The 27,527-nt window shown below is 37.6% G+C and overlaps 1 protein-coding gene across 5 annotated transcripts in view; it reads left to right on the top strand.

Moving 5' to 3' along the window:
- HECW2 (HECT, C2 and WW domain containing E3 ubiquitin protein ligase 2) overlaps positions 1-17,735 on the top strand; it is a 422,372-nt gene extending 404,637 nt beyond the window's left edge. For all 5 annotated transcript variants that reach the window (XM_043910516.1, XM_043910517.1, XM_043910518.1 and 2 more), the window contains one exon: positions 12,979-17,735. In XM_043910516.1, coding sequence (XP_043766451.1) covers positions 12,979-13,090 — 112 coding nt within the window. In that variant the 3' untranslated portion in view covers positions 13,091-17,735. The remainder of the gene's footprint in view (positions 1-12,978) is intronic.
- The last annotated feature ends 9,792 nt before the right edge of the window (positions 17,736-27,527 follow it).

Raw genomic sequence — 27,527 nt, forward strand, 5'->3', positions numbered from 1 at the left:
TTTTAATTGATGTATATATAATATTATGTAAGTTACAAGTGTACAATATAGTGGTTCACAATTTTAAAGATTATTCTCCATTTATTGTTATTATAAAATATTGGCTATATTCCCAATGCTGTACAATATATCCTTATAGCTTATTTTTTACATAAGCTTGTACCTCTTACTCCCTAACCCCTGTATTGCGAGACATTTTTTCACTTTTTAGTCTCATGTAAAGAAAAGTGAAAAGTGTTAGTTATTCACTCATGTCTAACTCTCTGTGATCCCATCGACTATAGCCTGCCAGGCTCCTCTGTCCATGGGATTCTCCAGGCAAGAATACTGGAGTGGGTAGCCATTCCTTTCTCCAGGGGATCTTCCCAACCCAGGGCTTGAACCTGGGTCTCCCGCATTGCAGGCAGATTCTTTACCATCTGAGCCACCAGGGAAGACCCATATAAAGAAAAATTTTCACAAAAATGCCAAGAAGTTAAAAATAAAGAGATGGGTATATAATATAAACACATATATAGTAATATATAGTAAAATATATAATAAAAATTAGTATGTATTATAGTATATCATTAATATACTGTAATATAATTAATAAATATTATAGTAATATATAATAAAAATATATAAAGTCCACTACTGAGATAACCTCTAAACATACTTCTACTCATTTGTATACAACATACACATCATGCATGACACACATTTAAAAACAAGATACAATCAGAGCATATATACTGTTTATGACCTGCTTTTTGTTCACCAAATATCACTAATCATGAACATCTTTCAGTGTCATGAAATATTGCTTTACAGTGTCATCAATAATTCAGCCCTTCCTCCTCCAGTATAGACAGCATTGTCTACTGGCAAATTGAGCTGTCAGCTAGGAAATGGGAAAGTAAGTGAGGAGCTCATGTCACTCTCTTTAATTAAAAAAAGTTCAGACCAAGAGCCGGCACTGTAAGGATCCCTTGGTGCCACCTCTTTCCCATCCTTGTCTTGGGGCATCCCTCCCGTCTCCCAGCTCCCCCCAACCTGCTGGTCAGCTGAGGGGCCTTGGTTGAGAGCAAATTGGCAGAAGACTCTCCTATAATAAAGTTGTCTGCTCCATGGTTCGGAGAAGGCAATGGCACCCCACTCCAGTACTCTTGCCTGGAGAATCCCAGGGATGGGGGAGCCTGGTGGGCTGCCGTCTATGGGGTCGCACAGAGCCAGACACGACTGAAGCGACTTAGCAGCAGCAGCAGCAGCTCCATGGTTTAATCTCTTATATAAAGCCATCTCCCACCCTTTCCCTTTCTTCCTTCTTACTCAATTCATGCTCTCTAATAATAATATTTTAAGGTTTTATTGTATCCCACCGTTGAATCAGCATGTGCTAACAAAGATATACCCATGATGACTAGGAATATTACTCTATTAAAGATGCTTAAATATGCTGAACCTTTTGGATTAGTCTTTACTTTGGGAAATGGATAAAATGTTCATAAAGCATAGAGTGAAAGTGAAGTTGCTCAGTCATGTCTGACTCTTTGCAACCCCATGGACTATAGCCCACCAGGCTCCTCCATCCATGGGATTTCCCAGGCAAGAATACTGGAGTGGGTTACCTTTTCCTTCTCTAGGGGATCTTCCCGACCCAGGAAGCATACTTTGTCTAAAAAAAAGAACTGTAGTAAATAATGTAAAATACTATTGAAATAATTTGTAGTTCCTAAATGGAGTAAAAGTCTTGATAGTTTTCATTGTTTCTGTCAACAGAATTGAGTCTTTCAAGTCACAGCAGCTGTAAATCATAAAGTATGTGTTTGTGAATGATGAACATTATGGCTGATAAGGAACTGGTCATCCCCTTCTCTTTGGCTTCAAGACCAAAAACGAATTTGGGCTCATCTCTTTCCACCACCATAGTCCACTGCACAAGCCCCTCTCCACAAGGCTATTGCCATAGCCTGCTGTCTACACGACAATTTCTGTATATACATACTGTGGTTCATTCTGCGCTCAGCAACCAAAGCGAGCTTCTGCAATCTCCATATCACCTCCCTCCCCTACTTATATCCATCAGTGAGTTATAGTAAAATCCAGACTCCTTACCGAGGACCACTACCATGGCCTGTGCTGGCCTGCTACCCCAACCTCCACACATACACTCTCCCCTCACAGCCGCAGCCACCAGCCACCCCCTCGTTCCTCACATTTACCAAACGTGACTCTGCCTCAAGACTCTAGAACGTTCTGCCCCATCTCTTTTCTGCTGGTTCTGCATGCGACTGGCTTTGTCATCCCTAAGGACTCAGCTCAGTGCTCAGAAAGGCCCTCCAGGCTTCTGCTCCCAGGGTGCCTGTCATTCTGTCCTACCTTATTTACTGTGTAGGGCTTCCTTCAGTTCTGTCATTGTGTACCCATTGACTGTCTCCCCTCTCTAGGATCTAACCCTGTGAGAACAAGGAGCTTATGTGAATTGAATGTGGCTTTGGCTTTGCCTGTCATGCTAAGCCATAGCACATAATATTTTTGATAAGCTCTTAAGTTTAACATATGACTCTGGGCCATTCCAGACAAGATATGCCAGAATCACTTTTGTGTCTTTATATCCTCATCTGAACAGTTGGGATAGGCACTAGTAATTACATTACAAAGCTGTTTTGGAGATGAAGTGAGATGTTTTGTTGTTCAGTCGCTAAGTCTTGTCCAACTCTCTGCCACCCCATGGACTGCAGCATGCCAGGCTTCCCTGTCCTTCACTGTCTCCAAGAGTTTGCTCAAATTCATGTCCATTGAGTCGGTGATGCTGTTAACCATCTCATCCTCTGCTGTTCTCTTCTCTTTCTGCCCTCAATCTTTTCCCAACATCAAGGTCTTTTCTGATGACTCAGCTTTTCGCATCAGGTGGCCAAAGTGTTGGAGCTTCAGCTTCAGCATCAATCCCTCCAATGAGTATTCAGGGTTGATTTTCTTTAGAATTGACTGATTTGATCTCCTTGCAGTCCAAGGGACTCTCAAGAGTCTTCTCCAGTACCACAGTTCAAAAACATCAATTCTTTTGTACTCAGCCTTCTTTATGGTCCAGCTCTCACATCCATACATGACTACTGGAAAAACCATAGCTTTGACTATATGAACCTTTGTTGGTGAAGTGATGTCTTTGCTTTATTTTTTTTTTAATTTTGATTGAAGGCTAATTGCTTTACAGTATTGTGGTGGTTTTTGCCATACATTCACATGAATCAGCCATGGGTGTACATGTGTTCCCCATCTTGACCCTCCCTCCCCATCCCATCCCTCAGGGTCATCCCAGCACACCAGCCCTGAGCACCCTGCCTCATGCATCGAACCTGGACTGACAGTCTATTTCGCATATGATAATATACATGTTTCAGTGCTATTCTCTCAAATCATCCCAGCCTTGCCTTCTCCCACAGAGTCCAACAGTCTGTTCTTTACATCTGTGTCTCTTTTGCTGTCTTGCATATAGGGTCATCATTACTATTCTTCTAAATTCCATATATATGCACTAATATACTGTATTGGTGTTTTCCTCTCTGACTTGCTTCACTCTGTATAATAGGCATCTTTGCTTTTTAATATGCTGTCTAGGTTTGCCGTTGCTTACAATGGGCAAAGTGCTTAAAAATGATGCCTAACACATTGTTCAATTAATTCAGCTATTTTGACTGTTTTCACTAATCCCTAGCCTTCAGAGCTCACCTGGCATTTTACAGTTTTTAGATATTTAAGAAATCTGCTGTATCCACCCAGGATATTTATATTTTGTTTGAGTTCTCAATCTGGAACTACTCCTCACTGGGTGTTCTTCTGTTGGGTTTAAATTCTTACATTTGAAAAGTATGTACTCTTCATCTTTTCCCAGAGCTTCCCACAGGTGAGACGTGACCTGCTTACCAGGCACAGTTTCAAGAGTTTCTTCTGCTGATTATCCCCCATGCAGGAATTCCCACTGTGGGAACATTCTACACTGTATTTATAGATCCAGTTCATTTTAACCCAGGCAACCTAATAAGACTTTAGAATAAGATATTAATTAGTAATCTAATTCTCTAATAAGCCTTTAGATACTAATTACCTTATGGGAGATATAAGTTGATCTCTTGTCAGCATGGACTTTAAAACCTAGAGAAGGGCCTAACAGATACTTCAGTGAACAGATAACCGTCACTGCCGAATGGTATATAACACATGGGTAGTGGGTGTAGTAAGTGCCATAGAATTCCTTTCCACTGTTTCCCATTTACTGAACACCTGGGAAGGGTCAGGGTTGTGCTCTGCCACCAGGATTGCACAGATACTTGTGAACTAGTGGTAGTGAGAATTCCTGCCCTAAATCCCATGGTCTAAGACAGTATTAGTGGGGATAAAAGAGAAATTGTGAATGTTTATAAAGTCGTGACAAAAGTTATAGCTTTATTTGTGTTAATAAGTTTAGGCTAACAAAGCAATGGCTGAACTCCTTCCGTTGAATGGGTCACTCTGTGTGGTTGGTAGGTGTGTTTCTCACGCCGGTTGCAAGCTCTAACTCAGCGTCTTCGTCCTTCCACACCTCCTCCACTCCCTGTTGGCGTTGATAGCGCCCGTGCCACCTCTGGCTGCATGCCCACTCGCTGCCTTTAACGCATGGACCGAATGGGAAAGGCCTGTGCCTTCACATCCAGTCTGGGCTTCTGTCACTCAAGCACTTTAGTTCTCAAGTTTGCTGCAGTGCTTCCTCTCGCTTCCGGGCAGTCTGCTGGGAACGTCCTTCTCTTTGTTGTTGAACTAGAAAAGCTCTACACACCTACAAATCCTTCAAGGCTTGGCTCAGATAGTGTCCTCTCTACAGCCTTTTTTTTTTTTTTTTTTAATTTATTTTTATTAGTTGGAGGCTAATTATTTGACAACATTTCAGTGGGTTTTGTCATACATTGATATGAATCAGCCATAGAGTTACACGTATTCCCCATCCCGATCCCCCCTCCCACCTCCCTCTCCACCCGATTCCTCTGGGTCTTCCCAGTGCACCAGGCCCGAGCACTTGTCTCATGCATCCCACCTGGGCTGGAGATCTGTTTCACCACAGATAATATACATGCTTTTCTTTCAAAACATCCCACCCTCACCTTCTCCCACAGAGTTCAAAAGTCTGTTCTGTACTTCTGTGTCTCTTTTTCTGTTTTGCATATAGGGTTATCGTTACCATCTTTCTAAATTCCATATATATGTGTTAGTATGCTGTAATGTTCTTTATCTTTCTGGCTTACTTCACTCTGTATAATGGGCTCCAGTTTCATCCATCTCATTAGAGCTGATTCAAATGAATTCTTTTTAACGGCTGAGTAATATTCCATGGTGTATATGTACCACAGCTTCCTTATCCATTCATCTGCTGATGGGCATCTAGGTTGCTTCCATGTCCTGGCTGTTATAAATAGTACAGCCTTTCTTGACTCCACAGAGCAGACTCATAGCGCGTTATATGCAGGGTCACTAATAGCCCATAGGAATCTTTTTGGAATAGGCAAAGGTTTCTTATAGTTTTCTGGAGAAAAGCAGCCCTGAGCTAGGGATTATGAGTTGGTGAGCAGAGTCAAAGGTAAGCTGCATTTCAAACCTCTAGTAGAGAGCACAGACTGCATAACCTTTGGCGGGTCCCATTTGCCTGCACATTTTGTTGTCAGAGTATAAACTTCTTGTGGGCAGAGATCAGACTATTCATCCTCATATACAAGGGGACAGCTCAATGCCTGGCATGCAGTATAACCTTAGAACTTGTTTGTTCAATGAATTAAGGAATAAATGAAATGTAAGTTGAAAAATTAATTTTTATTCATCAGGGAACTTTGTATAGAAATGCCAAGCTTTCAAATATGGGGTCTCAAGAGGGTACATAATCAAAGAGAGTCTGCAGGTGCGGGGGCCCTGGAGAGCCTAAGAAGAGAGCCCCTCTTTGCCCACCTCACAGCCCAGCTCCTGGCCAATTCTGCCCCTTCATCTAGGCTGCCCTGCCAGCAAGACTGCGTGAACACCTGATTCCCTTGTGGGGAAGCCAGGCTCGATGGGGAGAATGTGAGCTTGACAAGTAAACTTGGTCAGGAAAGCTCCCACTTCCAAAGAAATCATGACACTAAAGTGTGATATTCTAATATCCTTTAGGGATTTCCCAGAATGCTTTTAAGTATTTGTTTTTGATTTATTAATTACTCAATGAAAAGGTTGAAATAGGAGTAAGGAAACAAATCAGAAGGATTAGGCACCATTGCCAATTGAAAAGAGAGTACTGATAAAAACACATTCTAAATGATAATGCAAATAAAAAGGACTTATTAGATTTATATACATTTTATTTCTAGGGCTATATCTACTAGATAAAATGAAGCCCATGGTTTTCTCACCCTCTCTTTAAAATCTTGATTCTAATTTCTTCTTTGCCTCGTATTTTGAGTCCTTATAAGCTACCAAGAGTCACTTCTGGGAGAATCAATTTATAAATGCATACACCCACAGAAATGCATTAATCAATTAATCAATCTGTGAAGCTTCAGATATAATTGTGATACTTTGGGCTCTTTGGATTTGGATAATCGACTTATCTGTATCTATAGGAAAGAAAAGAGGGTTAAGCATATGACCTCCTGGTTAACGTTTAAAGAATCCAGAAAGCACCAAGAGGTCTATTAAGTCAGACCAGATGTCTGGAGGGCTTTTAAATCTTCTTTATATTAATGCCAGCATGATTTCCCAAAGACTAGTTCAGATCTGCCCTCCTTGAGTGGTTCTGGCTGCATAGAGTAAAATGAGGTAAACTCATTATAGCCTTAGTGTGGCTGGCTTTGAAAGATTTGAAAAATGTTCTTTTATTGAGACTGAATAACTGGATGTGCTTTTGCTGCCAATATCAACATAATCCAAGGGCCCTTCTGTTATTTTCTGCTAGAGTTTTCTTAGGACATGGAATGGGGTGGGAGAGGGGGGTGTGAGAAGCCTCAGAGGATTGTGTTTTGTTTTGCTTTTTTTTTTCCCCTGTTCTTGGCTCACACAGCCAGTTGATGGTAAATATTGGGCAATTTATTTAACCACACTGTTCCTCAATTTCCTTATTAGCAATGCTGTCTTGTTTATAAGGAGTTTTGAAATTTTTGCAAGCACACAAAACTCTGCTGAGAATAGCCAGTATAGATATCTTACTTCTAATGTAACTGATGCCTCTCCAATAGTGGAGCCTACCTGCATCAGACTCATTTAGATTGATAGTTAAAAAGCAGATCCCTAGGCCCACCCCAGACCTTCTAAAGTAGAATCTCAGGGAGTGCACCTAAAATCTCCATTGTAAACAAGTTTCTTGGATGATTCTGATGAATTCCCCCTGTATCTCTTTGAATATCTCTGCTTTCTGGTGAGCATGAGATAGAACTTGTTGGTTAGAGCACCTAAAAAATCCCCTGGTATCTCCCAGACTTTTCTGAACTGACCAAATCTGGACCATTTTCCCTGAAGCTTCTGTATGTTTTGATTGAGTCATTTATTTAAAAAATATTTGAAGCTTAATTTTTCTAATTTCTGTCTTCAAAATGTGTGTAATCTGGTAAGGTGTTGAGGACTAGCACTTTAAATCATGAAGTAGGATGAAATGAACACTCAGGCTTCCAAAAGTGAAAAAAACGAAGCATTAGTTTCCCTGCTTTCAGTTTAATGTTGGACTTCCCCTAGGAACCCAAGGTTGTGGTCTATTTTTGATTTGACTTTGGCGGACCCATTTAATCTTTCTACAGTTTCCCCCTCAACAATACATACTTTCTCCATCCTCATGAAACATTTTCAGTTTATTCAGAAGGAAAGTTCTATTATGGTAACTATATATTAGGTGCAATTGCACCTATATATTAGGTGCAATATAACCAGGTGCAATTTAGGAATCCATGATAGCTTTAGGTTAAGGACCAATGATGGTGATTATGTCTTGTGACTGAAGAGGATCAAAAAAGTTGTCCAATCCTTCCTTTTGTGTTGAGAACTGAATCAAAAATATGAGCGTCCAGGCTGATGGATTTACTGGATAAGTTACTGAACAGCAGAGACGTTCAGAGTTCCTGTTTTTTTTGCTCAGAAGCCTGGGAGGATGAAAGGACTGCTATTGAGTCCCAGCTTTGCACCACTGCCCTTGATAGGGGTGATGCTACTGTATTACATTTATTACACTTAACTACCTCTTCTTAGGCTACATTACTACATTGAGACCTGTAGCAGTTTCCCAAAGCTTCATAACCAATTAATACCAATTTAGCAGCTTAAAACAACATGGTTACTATGTCACTGTTTCTGTAATCAGGAGTCTGAGCACTATTGAGCCAGGTCTTTTCAGCATCCGAAAGCTGAAATCAAAATGTTGGCTGGATTGCATTCTCATCTGAAAGCTCAACTAGGGAAGGACCTGCTTCCAAACTCCCTTAGGTTGTTGGTAGAATTTATTCCTTGCATCTGCAGAATTCATGGCAGTCTACCTCTTCAAATCTAGCAACAGAGAGACTCTCTGATTTCTAGATGCTCTTTTAAAGGTCTCACCTAATTAGGTCAGGCCCAAGTTCAGGATATCACCCTTTTAATTAACTTAAAATCAACGGATGAGAGACTTAATTACATCTTCAATATATCTTCACCCTTGCCATATTCCATTGGTTACAAATTACAGGTCCCCTGTCATACTTAAAAGATGGGGATTATACAAAGGCATGGGTCATGGAAGATCATCTTAGAATTCATCATACCACAAGACCACAGTGAATTAAAATTCATCATTCAATCCAAGTATGCATAAGAAATTAATTGTAGGATTCAAACATTACTGTTTATAAATTGTCATCCTCATGTATGTGATTATTTTGTTAACTCCTGATGAGGTAAAATTAACCTTCAGTTAAGAGAAATTATTTGGTTATCAAGAGGGAAGAAACAGGCTTAACAAGCATGTGATAGACATATTACACCTACAGTCCTGTCCTGTTCTAAGAAACTTTAATCAGTAATTATTGGGCTTCCCTAATGGCTCAGACTATAAACAGCCTGCCTGCAATGCAGGAGACCTGGGTTCACTTCCTAGGTCAGGAAGATCACCTGGAGAAGGGAATGGCTACCCACTCCTGTATTCTGGCCTGGAGAATTCCATGGACTGCTGTCCATGGGATCACAGAGTCGGACATGACCGAGCAACTAATACGTTCACTTCAGGGATTATTGCTTAACTAGAGAAAAGGTTTACTTGAATTATTTTATTTCCTAGTTTCCCCAGTATGACTCAGTTCACAAAAATGAATTCACACATATCTATTCCAGATTACACCTATATAAAATGAGTTACTCTTTTAAGAGTTATCCCAAAAGTTCATCTATCATACTCTTTGGTACACTAGCACTACCCAGAGCAAAAAAGACCGTGAACAACTTCTGTGAGGTGTAAACTCTGGAGATCATCTTTTCAACATTTCTTATCACAGCAGCATGCTGAAGAAAGACAGTGTATTAAAAATGGGTAGCAGGGAATCTGGTTAATACTGCCATATAAATAAAATGCATAACTAAATATTGGGTTGGCCAAAAAGTTCATTCTAATTTTTCCATATGATGTTACAGAAAAACCTGACGAAACCTTTTGGCAAACCCAATAAAAAGGTGAACAGGCTAGAAGAGATTCGTGAGAGAGAAGACAAGAGTAAATCTCTTTCTTTTGAAGTATTTCTTACAAGTCAATAAGAAATCCTAAAACTTTATGTGATAAATTTATTCACACTCATAAGAATGACTGTTATTAAAAAAAAATAACAAGTGTTGGAGAGGATATAGAAAAATTGGAACCCATGTTCATAACAATACTTTTTTACAATAGTCAAAATGTAAAAACAACCCAAGTGTCAACCAATGGATGAATGGGTTAACAAAACATAGTATATACAAACAATGGAATATTATTCAGCAGGGGAAAAAAAAGGAATTTGCAACCCATGCTACAACATGGACCTGGAAAATGCTAAATGAAATAAAGCAATCACAAGGGATGAATATTGTATGATTCCACTTATATGAGGTACTTAGAGTAGTCAAATTCATAGAGACAGGAAATAGAATGGGGGTTGCAGGGTTGGGAGAAAATAGGAGTCAGTGTTCAATAGGTACAGATTTTCAGTTTGGAAAGAGGAAAAATTTCTAGAGATGGATAATGGTAATGGTTGCAGAACAATGTGAATGTACTTAATGCTACAGAACTGTGTACTTGATAATGGTTAATATGAAACATCCTTTGTGATGTGTATTTATTAAAATAAAAATTTTTGAAGAAAAAATAAATGGGCAAAGTAGATGAACATGTAGATCACAAAACAGGAAATGTTACAAATAAACTGACTTGGGGAAAGGGTCTCAGCCTTGTTGGTAGCCAATGAAGTGAAAATGTTTAAATTTCATCTAAAAGAAGTACCGTCTTTAGTCTAATGGGTAGACCCATAATGAATGTTATGGGTCTCACTCACAAAGCCTGGATGATAATTATATTCAAAATATATTTCATTTCTCTGCTTCTTCCTCCCCTTTCCCTATAACAGATTTAAAGTTTTCAGTTAGTATTTTTATACCAGTGTTTTACACAAGATAGATATTTAAACCATTTCTAAGACTTTGAGTATGCTAGTTCAGTTTCTTTTAAAAAGTAAAATGTTCTTCGAGACCCAAGTTAAGGCTCTGATGTAAGGAGGTATAATATGAACTATGTCAAATGCAATTTTGAAATAGTTTATGAAAAAAGTATTTGATTGCAAAGATTGATTAAATGATTTCCCCCCAATATATTCTAGAGTTTGTAATAACAAGAACTTGTAAACTCTGAGCCAGTTCTATTTCTGTGTCCCAAAATTGGTACAGACAGTCCCAGACTCAGGAGGGTTTGACTTAGAATTTTTTGACTTTACAGTGGCTTGAAAATGATAAGAGGCTTTCCTGGTGGCTCAGTGGTGAAGAACCTGCCTGCCAATGCAGGAGACGTGGGTTCAATCCCTGGGTCAGGAAGATTTCCTGGCGAGCTACAGTCGATAGGGTCACAAATAGTTGGACATGACTGAGCGTGCACACACAAAAGTGATACACTTTCAGTAGAAATCGTATTTTTAGTTTTGAGTCATGATCTTTTCCTAGGCTAACAATATTCAGTGCTATACTTTTTCATGATGCTGGACAGTGTCGATGAGCCTCAGCTCCTTGTCAGCCATGTGATCACTGGGGTAAAAAAACGGTACACATACAAACATTCCGTAACTCAATAAATTACATGAGATATTCAACTCTTTATTATAAAAGAGGCTTTGTGTTAGATGATGTTGCCCAACTGTAGGCCAATGTAAGTGTTCTGAGCATGTACAAGGTAGTCTAGGCTAAGCTATGATGTTCAGTTAGTTAGGTGTATCACATGCTTTTTTGACTTATGATATTTTCAGTTTACGAGGGGTTTATCAGTATGTAACCTCATTGTACGCTGAGGAAGATCTGTATTTTCCTAATATGACAGAGCCCTTCGTGTTAATGTTTTTAATAAGCTATGTGGCCACACACACCTGCTTTATTTATTATCTCTTTGTTATCTCAGTTTCCATGAGTCATGATTATCCTTTGGCAATTTAATGAAGGTGATTAGAGTAAATCTTTTTGATGGTAATGAAATGTAGCTAAAAATGCACCTCTTATTAATTGGTCAAACACTGTGAGCCAGGCATTCTATTAAGTGTGTTTCTGTGATTTCTCATATTAAATTTCAAATTAAATTTCTCATATCCTCTGAGACAAATAATAGTGTTTCTATGATTTCATTTAATCCTCATATCCTTCTGAAACAAATAATATGATTCTCATTTTATAGATGAGAAATTGAGTGGCAGGTTTTTAATAATTCACTGCAAATTACACAGCTGGTCGGTAATGCTGAAATTCAAACTCAAGTTTCTCCAACTGCAAACCTCTGATCTTCCCACAACACTAGGAGTATGACTCTATTTATCTCATAAATATTAAAGTGATTTATAAGAATAAAAGGTTAAAATCATGTGATTTTGTAAAAACAGCCTGTTAATGATCACAGCTCCTAAAATTCCATATTAATTCAGGAGCAGTTTTTAAAAGCAAAGTTGTTTAGCTCCTGCAAACAAACTGTTGTACATTCCAAGCAAAAAGCTTCCTATTTCATGTCAAAAGGGCAGATTTGCTTCCTGATAAGATGTGCTATTTGGAGGTTGTCTATTTTTTTATTGTGATTCAGGTGCAAATAACAGGAAAGCATATTTTTTCCTATCTTGGCAAAAGGGGAGGTATTTCTAAAAAAGAATGTAACATAATGATTTAAATGGCCATTATTTTGCATCATGAATTAGGAGAAATCAGATTATAGCACAGGAGTCAAAGAAGTAACAATGGTCTACTGACTATGACAGGAGAGTCCAGCCAGGGAATTTCCCAAAACTCTAAGCCATGAGGTCTTCAGAGACACTCAGTGCTCTTCCCTGACCAACAAAATGAAAAAATGCAAGACCATTGACTCTTTAAGAAACATTCAGGCAAATGCCAACTCTGAAAACAAATTACTTTGCAAGAGCTTATCTTCATGTCTTTTAGGGAAAAAAAAACCAAAAAACCTAACATCAAAAGAGAGATAAAGATACAAACTTGTCTTTGTAATTCTTAGACAACTAAACAAACAGTAATATATATGTAATATGGATTTTAAATGATCGTGAAAATGTAAAGAAAATTTTTTTAAAGATATTATTTCCCTTAAAAGAATTCAGTTCTGAATTGTTCAAGTCAAAACATTTTCAAAGTGTTTCCAAAAGGAGTGTGAAAATTGGCAACAAAGCAAATTTAAATATGAAAGACGAGCATGCACAGACACCAGAAGGAAGGCTCTGGTCACTCACAGCGTTCTCAACTCTCTACTGCTTCTTCTGTTTGCAGAGCTCACACTTGCTTTAACCGCCTGGATCTCCCTCCGTACCCATCCTTCTCCATGCTCTATGAGAAACTCTTGACAGCCGTTGAAGAGACCAGTACCTTTGGACTTGAGTGACCTGGAGGCGCAATGCCCAGAAGCTGCCTTCCTGAAGAATGGCTGAGCATTGGAAGTTCCAAGAGTCGCTTCCATTAGAGTAAAGCTGAATGCTGTTATTTTCCAGGAACGGATGCTCTGTCTCATTTGGGTACTGGAGAGTGATGATGATCCTCTTGGAAGGATTTGGGTGAGCTTGATGCCCAGGGAACCACCCAACAGTCTTTCAATCAACAGTTCTTGACTGCCAAACTTTTTTCCATTTGTTATATTCCAAGACAAAGATGAACCTGTACACGATCAGCTCCATGGTAACTTTTAGAGACTCAGGAGAATCATGAAACTTAACCTTTGAACATGGTTCAAGCCAAACTGACAGCACTTGGCCCAATCTCCAAATTAGTGCAAGTTAAATAGTATAATAAAAACAAATATATTTCCTGAAAATACATTCATTTAAGCCCTAAGTTATAACAGAATATTCATTTTCTTGCTTCTGAGTACCTGCATGGTGTGTACCATAGGTTTCAGCTTTCATGGGACACAAGTGGAAAATGAAACCAAGTCAATATGAGGTAACCTTTAAGATTTGCAATAAGGTGGTCTGTGACAATGTATATGCAAAGTGATATGTGTGTAATTATGGCTGAAGACAAAACTGTTATCAATGAATTACTAATGACAGATTTTATGCTTTATAATGCATGAAAACAATTTTAAAATAACTAGCAATTAATCACAGCGTATCAGGAAAAAAGTACACAGTGAGTTCTGTTTATTTTTTATAGTTTCATTATATTTATGTTCTCTAAGATGTAGATAAGAATCGACCTATCATACTATATGTATCATCTGTTCCATTTTCATGTTCCATGCTTATTCGGGCATCATGCGTGTATGTATCCTTTTAAGCACTCTCAAGGGAACAAAAGGGCCTTTTATTTTTATAAAGGTACAAAAAATTCCCCAAAATATTTTGCACTGAATGTACCAAAGTTGAAGGGACATTATAATATGACTAACAACAACTCCATCACTTGATAAGTGTAATAGAAAATAGCTTCTAAATCAAACTTTCTTCACAGTGCCATGTCTACCACTACAAGGACTGTGCATCTAAGTAATAATTTTTTAAGACTCACTCTATGTGATAGTATGATATGCATTTATTTAAAATGCATTAGACTCTTCCATCCATCAAATACTTTACAGGATGGCATTTAATACAGGTATTTCGTATTTCCCCCACTGCTTTTTATTTGTACAGCCTCATTAAACACTAAGCTCAGTTAGGGAGCCATCAGCAACACCCAAGAGATCAGCTCTCTTTAGTAATAAGAATTCCATTTTCCCTTATCAGTCAAGACATCACAAATTGAAAGTCTCAGTACTATATTTCTAAGTCTGCATTTTCACTGATGCATAATTTTCTTATCAATATTAAGAAACAATTTTTCTATAATATCTCAGAAACTGCATGACATCACTGGCGTTGTCTCTGCTTAGTTTATCAGAGGGTGTTCTTCATTTTTATTACTTTGGGGTTACTCACCATCATGGTTTATTTCTTAACTTATGGCCACAACTAACCAGGTGTTCGATATAATTAAGTTAAATTGAGGGTAATAAAAGCATTGGATTAAACATTTGGTTTGCCAGCCTATGGTATTACAGGCATTGCCGAGAACAACATTTATAGTAACCATGGAATTCCTGTTATAGGGTGTTAGCTATCTTAATGTTTTATAGAGGTCAAATGCATGATTTTCATAGATGGTTGATGATGGTAAGAACTGATTACTCTGTTGGTTAAACTACATTTACTATGGGGACCCTCAAGAGGAATACTACTCATTGTATGCCTACACTAAAGGCAGGTACTGCAGTGTGGAGAAACATTCTGGGGAAAAAGGTTACAACAATCTGGAAGTAAGAAGGATGGATTTATCTGTGTACTATAATTGTGTCAGAAAGAAAGGGAAGAAAAAAATCTTAACTGGAAATGTTAGTTTGTACTTACTTATCATGAATATAAGTATATATTTAATTTTACAAACTATTTCTACTTGTTTGTATTTTTTTCATTATAAGGGAAAATAGTATAACATACTTTTAAAAAAACACATTTTTGATGGTATATAAGATGTTTCAGAGCTGGCATTCCCTAAGCAGCTGATAGAAGGTTTCGAAAATACAGCATTTCTTTCAAAGCTATTTTCATAGACCATGTTAGCTTGCATTTTGGTTTGTGACACTTTGTTGTCACATTCTGCATTATTAGGTAAGATTTGAAATAAAATATATCTCTCTAATTATTTCTTTCCAAATACCAGTATAATCATTAATTGCTACCATTCTCAGAGTTGAAAGTTATCCAAGCTGTACCTATCACATCAGAATACCATGATAATTGATCTCTTATTTTTCATTAGTATAAACAAAAGAATCTGATAATAACTATTTAAAACATTAAATTAACATTTCCACAGAATAAATTCAACTTTAATGTACTCTACAAATAGAAATATCCGTAAATATTTTCTTCTGGACTATGAACCTAGATAATTTGGCTGTCTGGTCTTATTTTCTTTAAAATGCTTATAAATGATGCATATAGTATACCATTTTATAAAAGATGGTCATGATACATCAAATACATGCAGAACATCTCTTAGGTGAGAGAAGAGGCATTGGCATTCACTCTGTGCCAGCTGCTATGGTTGATGGTTGAGCTACAAGATTCAAAATCTGTCCTCAAGAAGTTTACAGTCTATTGGAATACATACCAAGGTTCAAAAAATATTTTAAATAAAATTTGATATGTTCTACAATCAAGAGAACAGCTTGCTCCATCTGGGAGTTCCAATGACAACTTCATATGTGGGAGATACTGTGGCTAAAAAAAATCATATAAATGCTCTTTCTGTTGATACCTAATGGCATATAATAGTATGATGATACTGGTCAAGTGTGGAAGCCCAGTGGAGAAGGAAATGTAACCCACTCCAGTATTCTTTCCTGGGATATCCCATGGACAGAGGAGCCTGGCAGGCTATGGTCCATGGGGTCACAGAAGAGATACAGTTGAGCGTGCACACATGCTTGCACATGGAAGCCCAGAGTGCATTTACACACGGGGTTTAAAGTGTGAAAAGGTGGGGAACTGAACCATGATGGACCAACCCAAGGATCTTCGAGTTATCCAAAAAATGACACAATTAAGTTCAATAGTTTCCCTGTTTCTTTTTTCATCTGCACTGTGGTGTATTAGGTTGGTGCAAAGGTAATTATGGTTTCGGACCCATTATAACTAGGCTCAGACACATCTTTATTAATCAAAATAGGAACCATCACAGTCAACACATTTTTGCCAATGAGAAATAAGTTTGTTTATTCCTGTAGCATAAAAATCCATACTTCAAGATCTGACGAACTCTTGGAAAGCATTTTCCCCGCAAAAAAATTGTTGATATGCTTGAGGAAGTGGTGGTCAGTTGAGATGTCAGATAAATGCAGCAGATGAGGCAAAACCTCGTAGCCCAATTTGTTCAACTTTTGAAGCGTTGGTTGTATGACCTGCTGTTGGGTGTTGTGGAGAATAATTGGACCTTTCTGTTGACCATGCTGGCTGCAGGCATTGCAGCTTGTGGTGCTTCTGATCGATTTGCTGAGCATACTTCTCAAATGTAATGGTTTTGCTGGGATTCAGGAAGCTGTAGTGGATCAGACCAGCATCAGATCACCAAACAGTGAGCATGGCCCTTTATTTGGTGCGAGTTTGGCTTCAGTAAGTGCTTTGGAGCTCCTTCCTGGTCCACCCACTGAGCTGGTCATCGCTGGTTGTTGTATAAAATCCACCTTGTGTAGCATGTCACAGTCTGGTCAAAAAATGGTTCATTGTTGCATAGAATAAGAGAACACAACACTTGAAAATGATGGGTTTTTTTGATTGGTGGTCAGTTTATGAGGCACCCACTTACTGAGCTTTTTCATCTTTCCAGTTTGCTTCAAATGCCAGACGATCATAGAATGGTTGACTTGGGCAACTTCTCATGTAGTTGTAAGAGGATCAGCTTTGATGATCCTCTCCGTTGGTCGTTGTCAGCTTCCAATGGCCAGCCACTGCATTCCTCATCTTCAAGGCTCTTGTCTCCTTTGCAGAACTTCTTGAACGACCACTGCACTATATGTTCATTAACAGTTCCTGGGCCAAATGCGTTGTTGATGTTGCAAGTTGTCTCCACTGCTTTACCACCCATTTTGAACTCAAATAAGAAATTGCTCAAATTTACCTTTTGTCTAACATAATTTCCATAGCCTAAAATACATATAAAATAAATAGCAAGTAATAATTCACTAGCAAAAAACATAAAGCAAGAAATGCACATTAAAATGATGTGTAACATAACCACATTTAAGAATGGCATCAAATGGCAAAGTTCAGAAATGCAAAACCAAAGGTACATTTGCACCAATCTAATAACTTTGCTTTGCAGTGTTAAAAATCCCAATTCCTGAGCCCATCCACCTCTGGGGCCAAAGTGTTTTTCTTGTGCAAAAAAAAAAAAAAGAATGGATCTTGGCCAAAGAAATGTGGTTGCAATTTTCTAGCATCTGTTATATTTATAATTAAGTAAAAGTTCTGTAATAAATGAAGGAAAATTTGTTTCTCTTATATAACAATCATGTTTAAAAAACTGCGTTCAAATGATTGACAGTAATGGTGGAATATGTTTAAACAGTGCTTTAGAGTTTCTCAGTGCTTTCGGGCGCTTGGTTTGTCTTGATCCTCACATACTCCGTGGAGTAGAAGGTATCAAGTCTTGTCTGCATTGGGGCTGATTTTCACAGGTGGCTTGTGAGATCACTTTCAGCACTTCACAGCTACAGTTCCAGGTTTCATCTTGAGAAATGTGGACACTAATATGTATACCAGCCTATTCCAGTTTCACCGAAATTTGCAAGCTGCTTGTCTACCCAAACTCTCATTTTTTGAATCACTCTTAAAAACATGACACCTTCTGAAAAGTCCTTGAAGAAGTTAGCATATTCATAGAAAAAATTCCCAATATCCTTAATGTTTCCGTTTTACTACGTTATTATGAGAAATTAAAAACGAAATGCAAAATTTGATTGCTTTTGGTGGATTTCTATATTATAGTAAGTTTAGTTTTCTCAAATATTATTTGGAAGCAAGATAATGAAACAGCACTTTGATCAGAAACCTGATTTTATTTTTTAATTTTAAACAAGGATGATCTAGAAAACCCTGATAGCTGAGTTCCGGTGATACGGGTTGAAGGGACCACTGCAGGTTCTTTTCCTCTTTGTCTTCCGCACATTGATCCAACCTTTTTTCTTCTTTCTGCACAAATTATGACTTGATCACTTCTAACTAAGGCAAACATCTGATAATGAAGAGTCTTTTCAGTCCAACCCAGTTGAGGAAACTCCCACTGAAGATGAAATGATGCTACACCATCATTACAAAATACTTATCACACTGCATAGTACAAATACAAATAAAGACCATGGCCTCACCCTCAAACTGAATCTGACTTTCAGGCCCTTTTGTGTTCTTACCTGCTTTCTGATTTAATTGATGAGTGAAAATATTCTAAATCTTAGACACCTTACTTCTATAAAATTGAGTTTAAATTAATGAGAATGTCACTTTCACTTAGGTTCTAATTTTGCAAAGCCTATATTGCCTTTCTAATTCAGTTGTGTTTTCTAGCTAGATTTGCTTGCCTCACATGGAAGCAAGGGGATGTCAGAGACATCAAGCTTTCTAAACTGTGGCCAACCACTTGCTGCCCACTAGAAGGATGATAGGAACAAGAAAATCAGAAAAGATGGAACCAGTAGTGTTATCCCCCCACGCCCCCGCTTTCTCCCCCACCCCTGCCAAGAATGTAATGCTAATTATGGACCAACTATCAAGATTCAGGAGTGGTAACTGCATTCCAAGGAGCTGGCACAAAGGATATGCTGAACGTGTGTGCCCTGCCCATATCAACAGGTATACTGTTGCAGGGGGAAAGTTAAAACAAGGGTGAAAGGATCACCTTATGGCTCTGCGGCTGTGGGTAGAAACATATACTTTGGTTTCTGACTTTGAGGAAAAGAATTATATGCTGCCCAATGAGACCACTGCTTGGGTCCCCTTATCTTCAGTAGGGTGATAACATTTTTCTGTATTGCAAAACAGAATTTAGTCCAAAAGTATTAAAGCTAACCATAGCTTAATTAGGAGATCCAATGATTTAGCATTAAGTTGTGTTGTGGATTACTTTTAACAATTGTTGTTGTTATAATTGAACTTTAGGGGAAAAGAGAGCACACATTGCTTGACACATTTCTTTTGCTTAATTTGTTTTTTAGCAGACATTCTTTGACATGACAGTCACTTCCAAAACATTTTTCATGGCTCCTAATGGTAACTTAAATGTTCCCTGGTCATGTATAAGCAAAAAACCTGACAATTGGGTTACTGAATTGCAAATGGAGACCTAATCTGTATTTCCAGTTTTCCAAGAAATTAATCAAGACTGAAATACATTTGCTTAGATTTAATCTGTAAGGTAGATTATTTGGCTTTCATGATCAAACAGTTCAGCAGAATTGGAAGGCCCTAGTTGTATGGCTTCTGGGAAACACAGGAAAATTAAACTTATGCATGAAATTTTTATGTGGAGTGGCCTTGGGCAGGTAATATCTTTCTATCCAATTTTCTTTTAAGATATTACAACCCTGAGCAGTGTTGATAGGTATGGTGTATGATTCAAACTGAATCAAATATTACTGATGCAGGTAAGGAATCAGTAAACTTCTGGTTACTATCACCTTCTATAAGAAAGGATGGATAATGTTCAAGAAATACCTTGGAAGGACTAACCAGGAAACATACAAAACTGAATGTTCTTTTAGGACCCTAACGCTCTAAAAGATGGTATTACAACCTATTTTTCTTTATATGGTATCATAAGTAAAATTTGAGGCTGTTAATATGTTGGAAAGTGCATAATATCACGTTTTTATAATAGGGATGCAGGCATTCCAAAGTAAATAAATAAAGATACATGCATCTCTCCTGCCTCTTACTGAAAGTATTAATCTAATTTTATAGTAATGATTACTTTTTAATATTTAGGCTCTGTAAAAAAAAAAAAAAGCCACGTTATGTGTAAGATTTCAGTGGAGCACAGGTGGTGTATTTTTTAAGCCTTCAAATTTCTTTTCACAAATTCCACCCATTGTGTCTATTACACCATGTCACAATTAATAGCTATGTTTCTATTTTTGTTGAGTTGATTTAAGCCTCATATTTATTCAATGTTACTTTTAATAGAGAACAATAATGGGAAGTATTTGCTATTGACATTGAGATTATACAGCTCTCATTTTACCTTATATTTAAATTTCATCTTTTTTTCTCCAAGCAAATAATGCAGACTGTTGACATCCTAGAAATGAATCATGGGTGGTCTTAAATGGAGCCTGGGACTCTTAAATGTAGACTTGTTTGTTTTCTGGAAAGTCTGTATTCTTATCCTTACCTGAACCCCTGACTTTTGAGTTGTATTTTTTTATGATTCTGAAATGCTTTGAGGGAAAGATATTTTATGTGTACAATTTGTTTTATTTTCATACTGATCTCTATTTTTGTTTAAAACCATGTTGCATCATGAAATCACTTAATCCAAAATAAATCTTCTTTAAAAAAAATAGATTATGATTTTTCTGTGATACATTTGGGGAGGAAAAAAACTCAAGAGGAAAGAGAGCAAAGTAGGGATAAAGGTCTCATGGGATTAGTATGCAGCTTTGTGGATACAGGAAGTTCTCTTTTCATGATATTTATAATTAGGAATCTATTTTGTTTATCCCTAAAAGATTATTTTACTATTTGGTAGTGCATAAATTAATGTTAAAGGAATGAATTAACACAAATCATAATCTCTTAACTCACATGAGTTGAGACTATTTGCTAAACCATCTTGGTTGAATGCTTGTTTCATAACCACATATGCACATTACCACCACTACCGCCCACATCAGTCTAATTGAGAGGTCACATGTTCACAAGCCTACAGGGGCCAGACAAGTAAAACAATAGTAAAACAAGCATCTGGCTGGATGTGTTTATTGAGTGCAACTGGCTGGGTGTAAGCAATAGAGAATGGTGGGTTTGCCTAAAGGAGGCATTGTAATACTTTGCTCCGGCAGATTCTACTCACATGAAATTCAGGTCAGTGTTGAAAGATTCAGGTCAGTGTTTACTTATCAGGAGAAACCCAGAAATCTAAAACTTTAGATTTCTAAAACTAGTATTTCTAGGTCTCTTTAATACTGGGTGAAAGTGAAAGCGTTAGTTGCTCAGTCCTGTCCAGCTCTTTGTGACCCCAGGGACTGTAGTCCATCAGACTTCTGTTCATGGAATTCTCCAGGCAAGAACACAAGTGGGTAGCCATTCCCTTCTCCAGGGGATCTTCCTGACCCAGGGATCGAACCTGGGTCTCTTGCATCACAGGCAGATTCTTCACCAACTGAGCCACCAGGGCAGCCCCTTAATACTGGGTGGATCAAAGCAAATCAGTCTGTAGGTTGAATTTACCTTGCAGGTCTTCCAGTTTGGAACACTTGATTTACTCTGTAATGTTATTTTATGACTGGCTGGTAATGTAAGTGAACTGACCAAATAAATACTACTGAGACATGGCAATTAATAGAAGATATGGGGAAAGGCACCCACTCCAGTGTTCTTGCCTGGAGAATCCCAGGGACGGGGGAGCCTAGTGGGCTGCCGTCTGTGGGGTCGCACAGAGTCGGACACGACTGAAGTGGCTTAGCAGCAGTAGCAGCAGCGTGGGGAAAGGCTAATATATGCTGGAAGGATAGATAGTCAGTAAATGATATACTTGAAAATGATGCGTGCTTACCAGTATCTTTTTGAAAACCAATTTGTGTTCATTCATGTAAGTTGAGAATCTATGTCAAGTTTTCGTGAAGTAGATGTGCCATTAAACTCATGTATTTTAAACTAGAAATGAATTTCCTGTATCACATAAGAGCAATTAAAGCAAAGACTCATCTTCTATAACTAACTGAAGTTTGATATTGTCATTGAAAGAGAAGAGCAAGAGATTAACCTATGACACTGACTTCATGGTTATTGTGTCATAATGCTCTCTCTATAACCTTTGACCTCACTGTACTTTCATTATGATAAATTTATCTACCTTCGTTATATTCTTTTAAGAAAACTTGAAACTCACTTGGTGAATGCTTTAACAATGCACAATTCCCACTATCATCATAATCACCTACAGGAAATCTTTCTTGATTTTTTAAAAAAATTTCATCCTTTGCCCAGAAAGCGTTTAACCCCTTTATCAAGGAATGGAAAAAAGTTTTTTCCATACTTTCCTCTATTTATTGATCAAAAAATGTTACCTGTTAATGACATTCCATTTTTTTCCCTTTAAATATATACTTTCTTCTAAACAGATACTAGGTTGACTCATATAGCATTTGTCAACCAAAGTAAACTTTGGAGTCACAGTAAATTGAAATGAGAATATCTAATAAAGATACATTGTATATATTGATAGAAATGAATTTCACATATTTTATTTGCCCAGTTATTATAGGTCATATCAAAAGATGTTTAGCTGATGTCTAGTTTAATGAACTGAAAGGAAAAGCCAGCAATTTCCAAGCCATAAATCTGTCAAATATATATTCTTTGATAATTTATAATATTGTTATAAAATACTACCTCTTGCAACACTACATTCTTGGACATAATAATAATTCACGTCTATCCGGTATTTAGTTGGCATTGGAAAATGGAACTCAAATCCAAACTCTTGAACCTTGTCATGACTCTACCAGCACATGCTCTCCCTACCTCTCACAGAACAAAACAACAGAACAAACCATTTTAAGTTTGCTGAGGAACTACTCACCAATTAGGGAAGATTTACTATTATTCCAGTTTCACTCAGGAAACCGTGTCAACGTTTCTTAAATGTTGCATCCAATCACCAGTAGGGATAGAGAATGCTCCAAATATGGAAATGTAGCTTGAAGTCAGCTCCACCAACACAAAATCATATGTGTGTTTCATTTACTTTTGAGTAAAACTTTTATGTATCATCAGACTTGGTTTTAATTTGAAAATATGATTTTTTTCCATTAGCTTTAATAACAACTGCTTGCCCACTGCCCCAGATATAAAAGAAATGTGATGACCCAGTACATTACCACTTTTGTCTGTTCATTGGCCAGACATTGGGTAACTTGGGGTATACACTCGTTGGTTTGAAAAGCAATGTCTATATCATCAGAATCTCTTCCTCATACAATACTACTGATGATTTGGAGCTAAAATGTTTGGGTTTATTTTCTCTCATCTGCAATTAAACTGTCTAACACTCATAATGATGTTTAAGGAGGAATGAAGATAATAGGCTGTCTGAATCTTGGAACCAAGCAAGAATGCCAGTAGTTTTGTGGTGGGAGTGTATGCACAGATCTTTTCTAACCAGCCACACAGTTTGGGTGTGGTGATGGTTGTACACGTACACACTAGTAAACTAATGATTCCTAGCTGACTTTGACCTGTCCTGAGTTAAGGTCCTTAGTTAAGGTATAAATCATATATATTTAAAATCATATTTTTAAAGTTAGCACTTACTGATTCTGGGAAACATACACGATGAGCCTGGTGCATCTTGTGGTGCTGGAAAGTAAAGAAATGCTAAAAAATAAAAAGACCTGCAGTGGGAGTATGTCAAAGGGATATAAGACATACAACTTTTTTTCCAACCAAAAAAGCTGAGACAATTTGAGCAAAAAAAGTGGTATTGAATTATAATACAGCATATAAATATCCATAAGTCCATATTGATAATAAATACTTGAATAATTAATAAACGGAGAAGAGAGAAATCATCCATGCAGGAGAATTCCAAGTAATTTATGTGGATACTCCACCTTTAAATGTCGGTTGCTTAACTCCCTTCCCTGCACAGTGCAGAATAGGGAAGGGAGAAAAGAGAAACTTTAAAATGAAACCACCGGACCAACACTACCTCAGCCAGGTGATCAAGCCAATATATCAGTGGTCGTAAATCATGTGGATCATATGTTCCCTTGATATAATATGATTAAAGTAACACTTTTTCTCTGTGGTCTTCCCAAAACCTATAACTGCAGTTCAACCATTAGAAAAACAGATAGATTCCAATATAGGAACATCATAAAAAATACCTGGCCTGTATTTCTTAAAACTATCAAGGTTATCAAAACCAAGAAATCCCTGAGAAAACAGAGAAATAGTCACACAAAAAGGAGCTTAGTGAGACACAATGGTGTGTATCCTGGATGGGATACTAGAATTGAAAAAGGACATCATCTAAATACCAAGATCTGAATAAAGCATGGAATTCAGTTAATAATAATGTATCACTATCATGAACTCACCAAACATTCTCGCTACATTAATAAATAGGATGTTGATGAGACCATTAGACTTGTTCTTGAATAAAAGAATGAAAATTCTCAGGTTTTAGAGAATGGTGTGAAGCAGTGGCTTTCCCACCTGGATGTCATGTAGCAATAAAATTCAGCTCCATATACAACCCAAAAGAAAAACTGTGGTTAGTAGGGGCAGGGAAATGATTTAGTGTTATGAACTTTACATATAGTTGAACATTTGCTAACAACAATTTTCAAGTATCATCCACTCTTACAATTATTATCATAAAATGTAATAAATTTTAACACCCACAGGAAGAGAAAGGCAATCTCAGAATGAGGAACTATTATTTAAATAAATTAATGTTTATTAATAATCAAGTTGGATTATGTTATTTATCTGGATGGTGGTTGCAGGATGTATATATATATATATATTTAGATTTTATCAACCTATACACTTAAAATAGGATCAATTATTATATGTAAGTTACAAGCCAATTAAAAAGATGTTTTAAGGAAAGCAAATTTGTTAAAAGGAAAAACATATGGTCTTTGACATATGATAAATCAAGGTCCTTATTCTGGTTCTCTGTATTCTGTTTAATGACCTTGGGTAATCTCACCAATCTGAGTCTCACTTTTTTCATTTGTAAAATAGAAAAAATTCCTTTCTCATGCAGTACTTTTATGTGAAATGAGATAATGTGTATTGAGCCCATTGCTGTGCTCCTGATAAATGCTTAGTATATTGACTTCCCTTTCCTCTCCACCCCAGTATACTGGCCTCAAAATTCCTTACCACCAGCTCTCAGGCCTATTTTTAGGGAAAGGATGACTGACTCATCTTGGTCCCAAAAGTTATCAAACATTACCAACTTGCCTATTACTCAAATCTTTGGAAACTGGGAATATTGACATGTCTGTTCGCCCATTTATCCGTCCATCACCCATCCATCCATCTATCCATCCATCCAATCAAACATTTATTGAATTGCTACTATGTTCCAGGCACCATGATAGGTGCTAGGGAAACACTGCTGAATAAAGCAGTCATGATTCCTGTCTGTTGGGAGTTTACAGTCTCATGGGGAAGGCAGTAAGCAAATCCATAATTATTAATTATGATAAAAGTGCTATAAAGAACAGGGCACAGCAATGGACAGGTGAGAACTGGAGGTGGAAGAGCAATCAGTCCCTGGAAGATCAGAGGGAAAGCTTCTGCAGTATCCTATCATTGAAGTCTTATAACATCCCAAATAATTACAGAGTACACATAAAAGACATAATCACCACCAAAGTGAATCTTCTCACATATGAATGCTTGTTGTAACATCTATTCTGCTTCTCAGAAGAGTTGTTTGCATACTTCCTGTTTCTTAGAAGTAAGTAGCTTTTTGCTATAGTAATATAAACTCATTATTTTGTAAGATATTACAGATTTAATTTATTCTGACTTTCCTAATAAACTTTGTTGTACTTGCAGGCTACCAAAGAATGGGTGATTGTAAATGTCTCTTAATAAAAATTTTTCCAGCTAATAAACAAGGAAAATAAAATATTTTTTAAAAACTCATCTGTATACTATAATGAGTCACGAAGATGGGACACAAAGGGAAATAAAAAATGAGAACAAGTAACCTACTACTTAGGATGTAGTGCAGTATAGTGAGCAGGACGTCGGATTTGTCATCTGAGTTCAAATTTTGTCTGCATTTCCAGCTGTGTGACCTTAAGCCAGTCATTCAACCTCTCTGAGCCTGAGCCTCCTCACAGGAGAACCAAGAATAATAGTGGTGACCTCAAGGCAGGTGGTAAGAATTAAATGAAATGATATATACTTAGCATTTTGCATGAAGAAGTATTGCCATGCTTTATTTGGAACATTCCTGTCATTTCACTACAAAACTTAAATCCTGTGTACTTAGGTAGTCTCGCCACAGAAATTTCAGCTTTTAAAAGCAGGTGCATTCCTTTCTCTTAAATTTCTTTCTCAAACCTTGGCTGTTGGTTTGGAATTCTTAGTTCTGTGCTAAATCTTATTTCTTTAGGTGATAAATCATTCCTGATTTTCCTAATTCTCACCCAAAATGACCTCAGGCAATCCGGGGAATACACATGACCAGGCCGGTTGGGGAGAAGTGAACCCCAAGCGTGGGATGACACCAGGCTCCTGCTGCCTCATCCCCCGGGGGCTCCGCCTGCCTTGCCATCTGGCCTTTGGGCTCTCCTTTCCTCTCCATTGTTCCTGGTTGCTCTGTTGGGCTTCCTGAAATGTTTCCTTTCAGTAAACTGGGGTGGGAGAGGAGAGAACAATAGTCAGATGACTTTGCTCCCTGGATATTCCTCTCTCTCAGGGGTGGCCCAGACGGTCTAAGTCTGCAGTTCTAGGCTCAGCCCTCACCTCACTGGGGAGAGTCCCTCTCATAGTTCATTCTCTTTGCAAGTAACGTGGAACAGTTCTAGCCTTGCTTACCGTAAATGCAGGGCTGCTGAAGCCCAGACAAAATACTGTGTGCGAAAGCTCTCTATTCACTCTAAAATGCTGTCCAGACTGCAGGTGCTATCAATACTAGCCTATCCTGCGCCACATTCACATGATGCATGACTGGCTGGGAAGTTCCTTAGACCTGCTCAGGGCTGAGCTGCGAGAAGGGGATTTTTCTAGGTCAACCAGTAATGGAAAATGTCTCAAAGGTATCGCCTATTTTTACTTTGAAAGGGCAACCTTCTCAGAGATAGGCTTTTAATAGTGAGAACTCCAGACTTGGAAGATTAAAAGATAATTTAAAACTACATAAAACTAATCTATTCTGATGCATTGTGTAATTTATTTGGGCAAATATACAGGTGATGGAAACTGATCAAATCTTTATTCTGCAATTTCCTGTTCTTAGCAAGTAGAGAAAAAACATACCCTAGGTAAGAGACAGGAAGAAACAGAGACAAATGAGTTTGTCTGTGCAGCTTCTCT

This window comes from Cervus elaphus, chromosome 8, assembly GCF_910594005.1.
Source record: "Cervus elaphus chromosome 8, mCerEla1.1, whole genome shotgun sequence".
Lineage (NCBI taxonomy): Eukaryota > Metazoa > Chordata > Mammalia > Artiodactyla > Cervidae > Cervus > Cervus elaphus.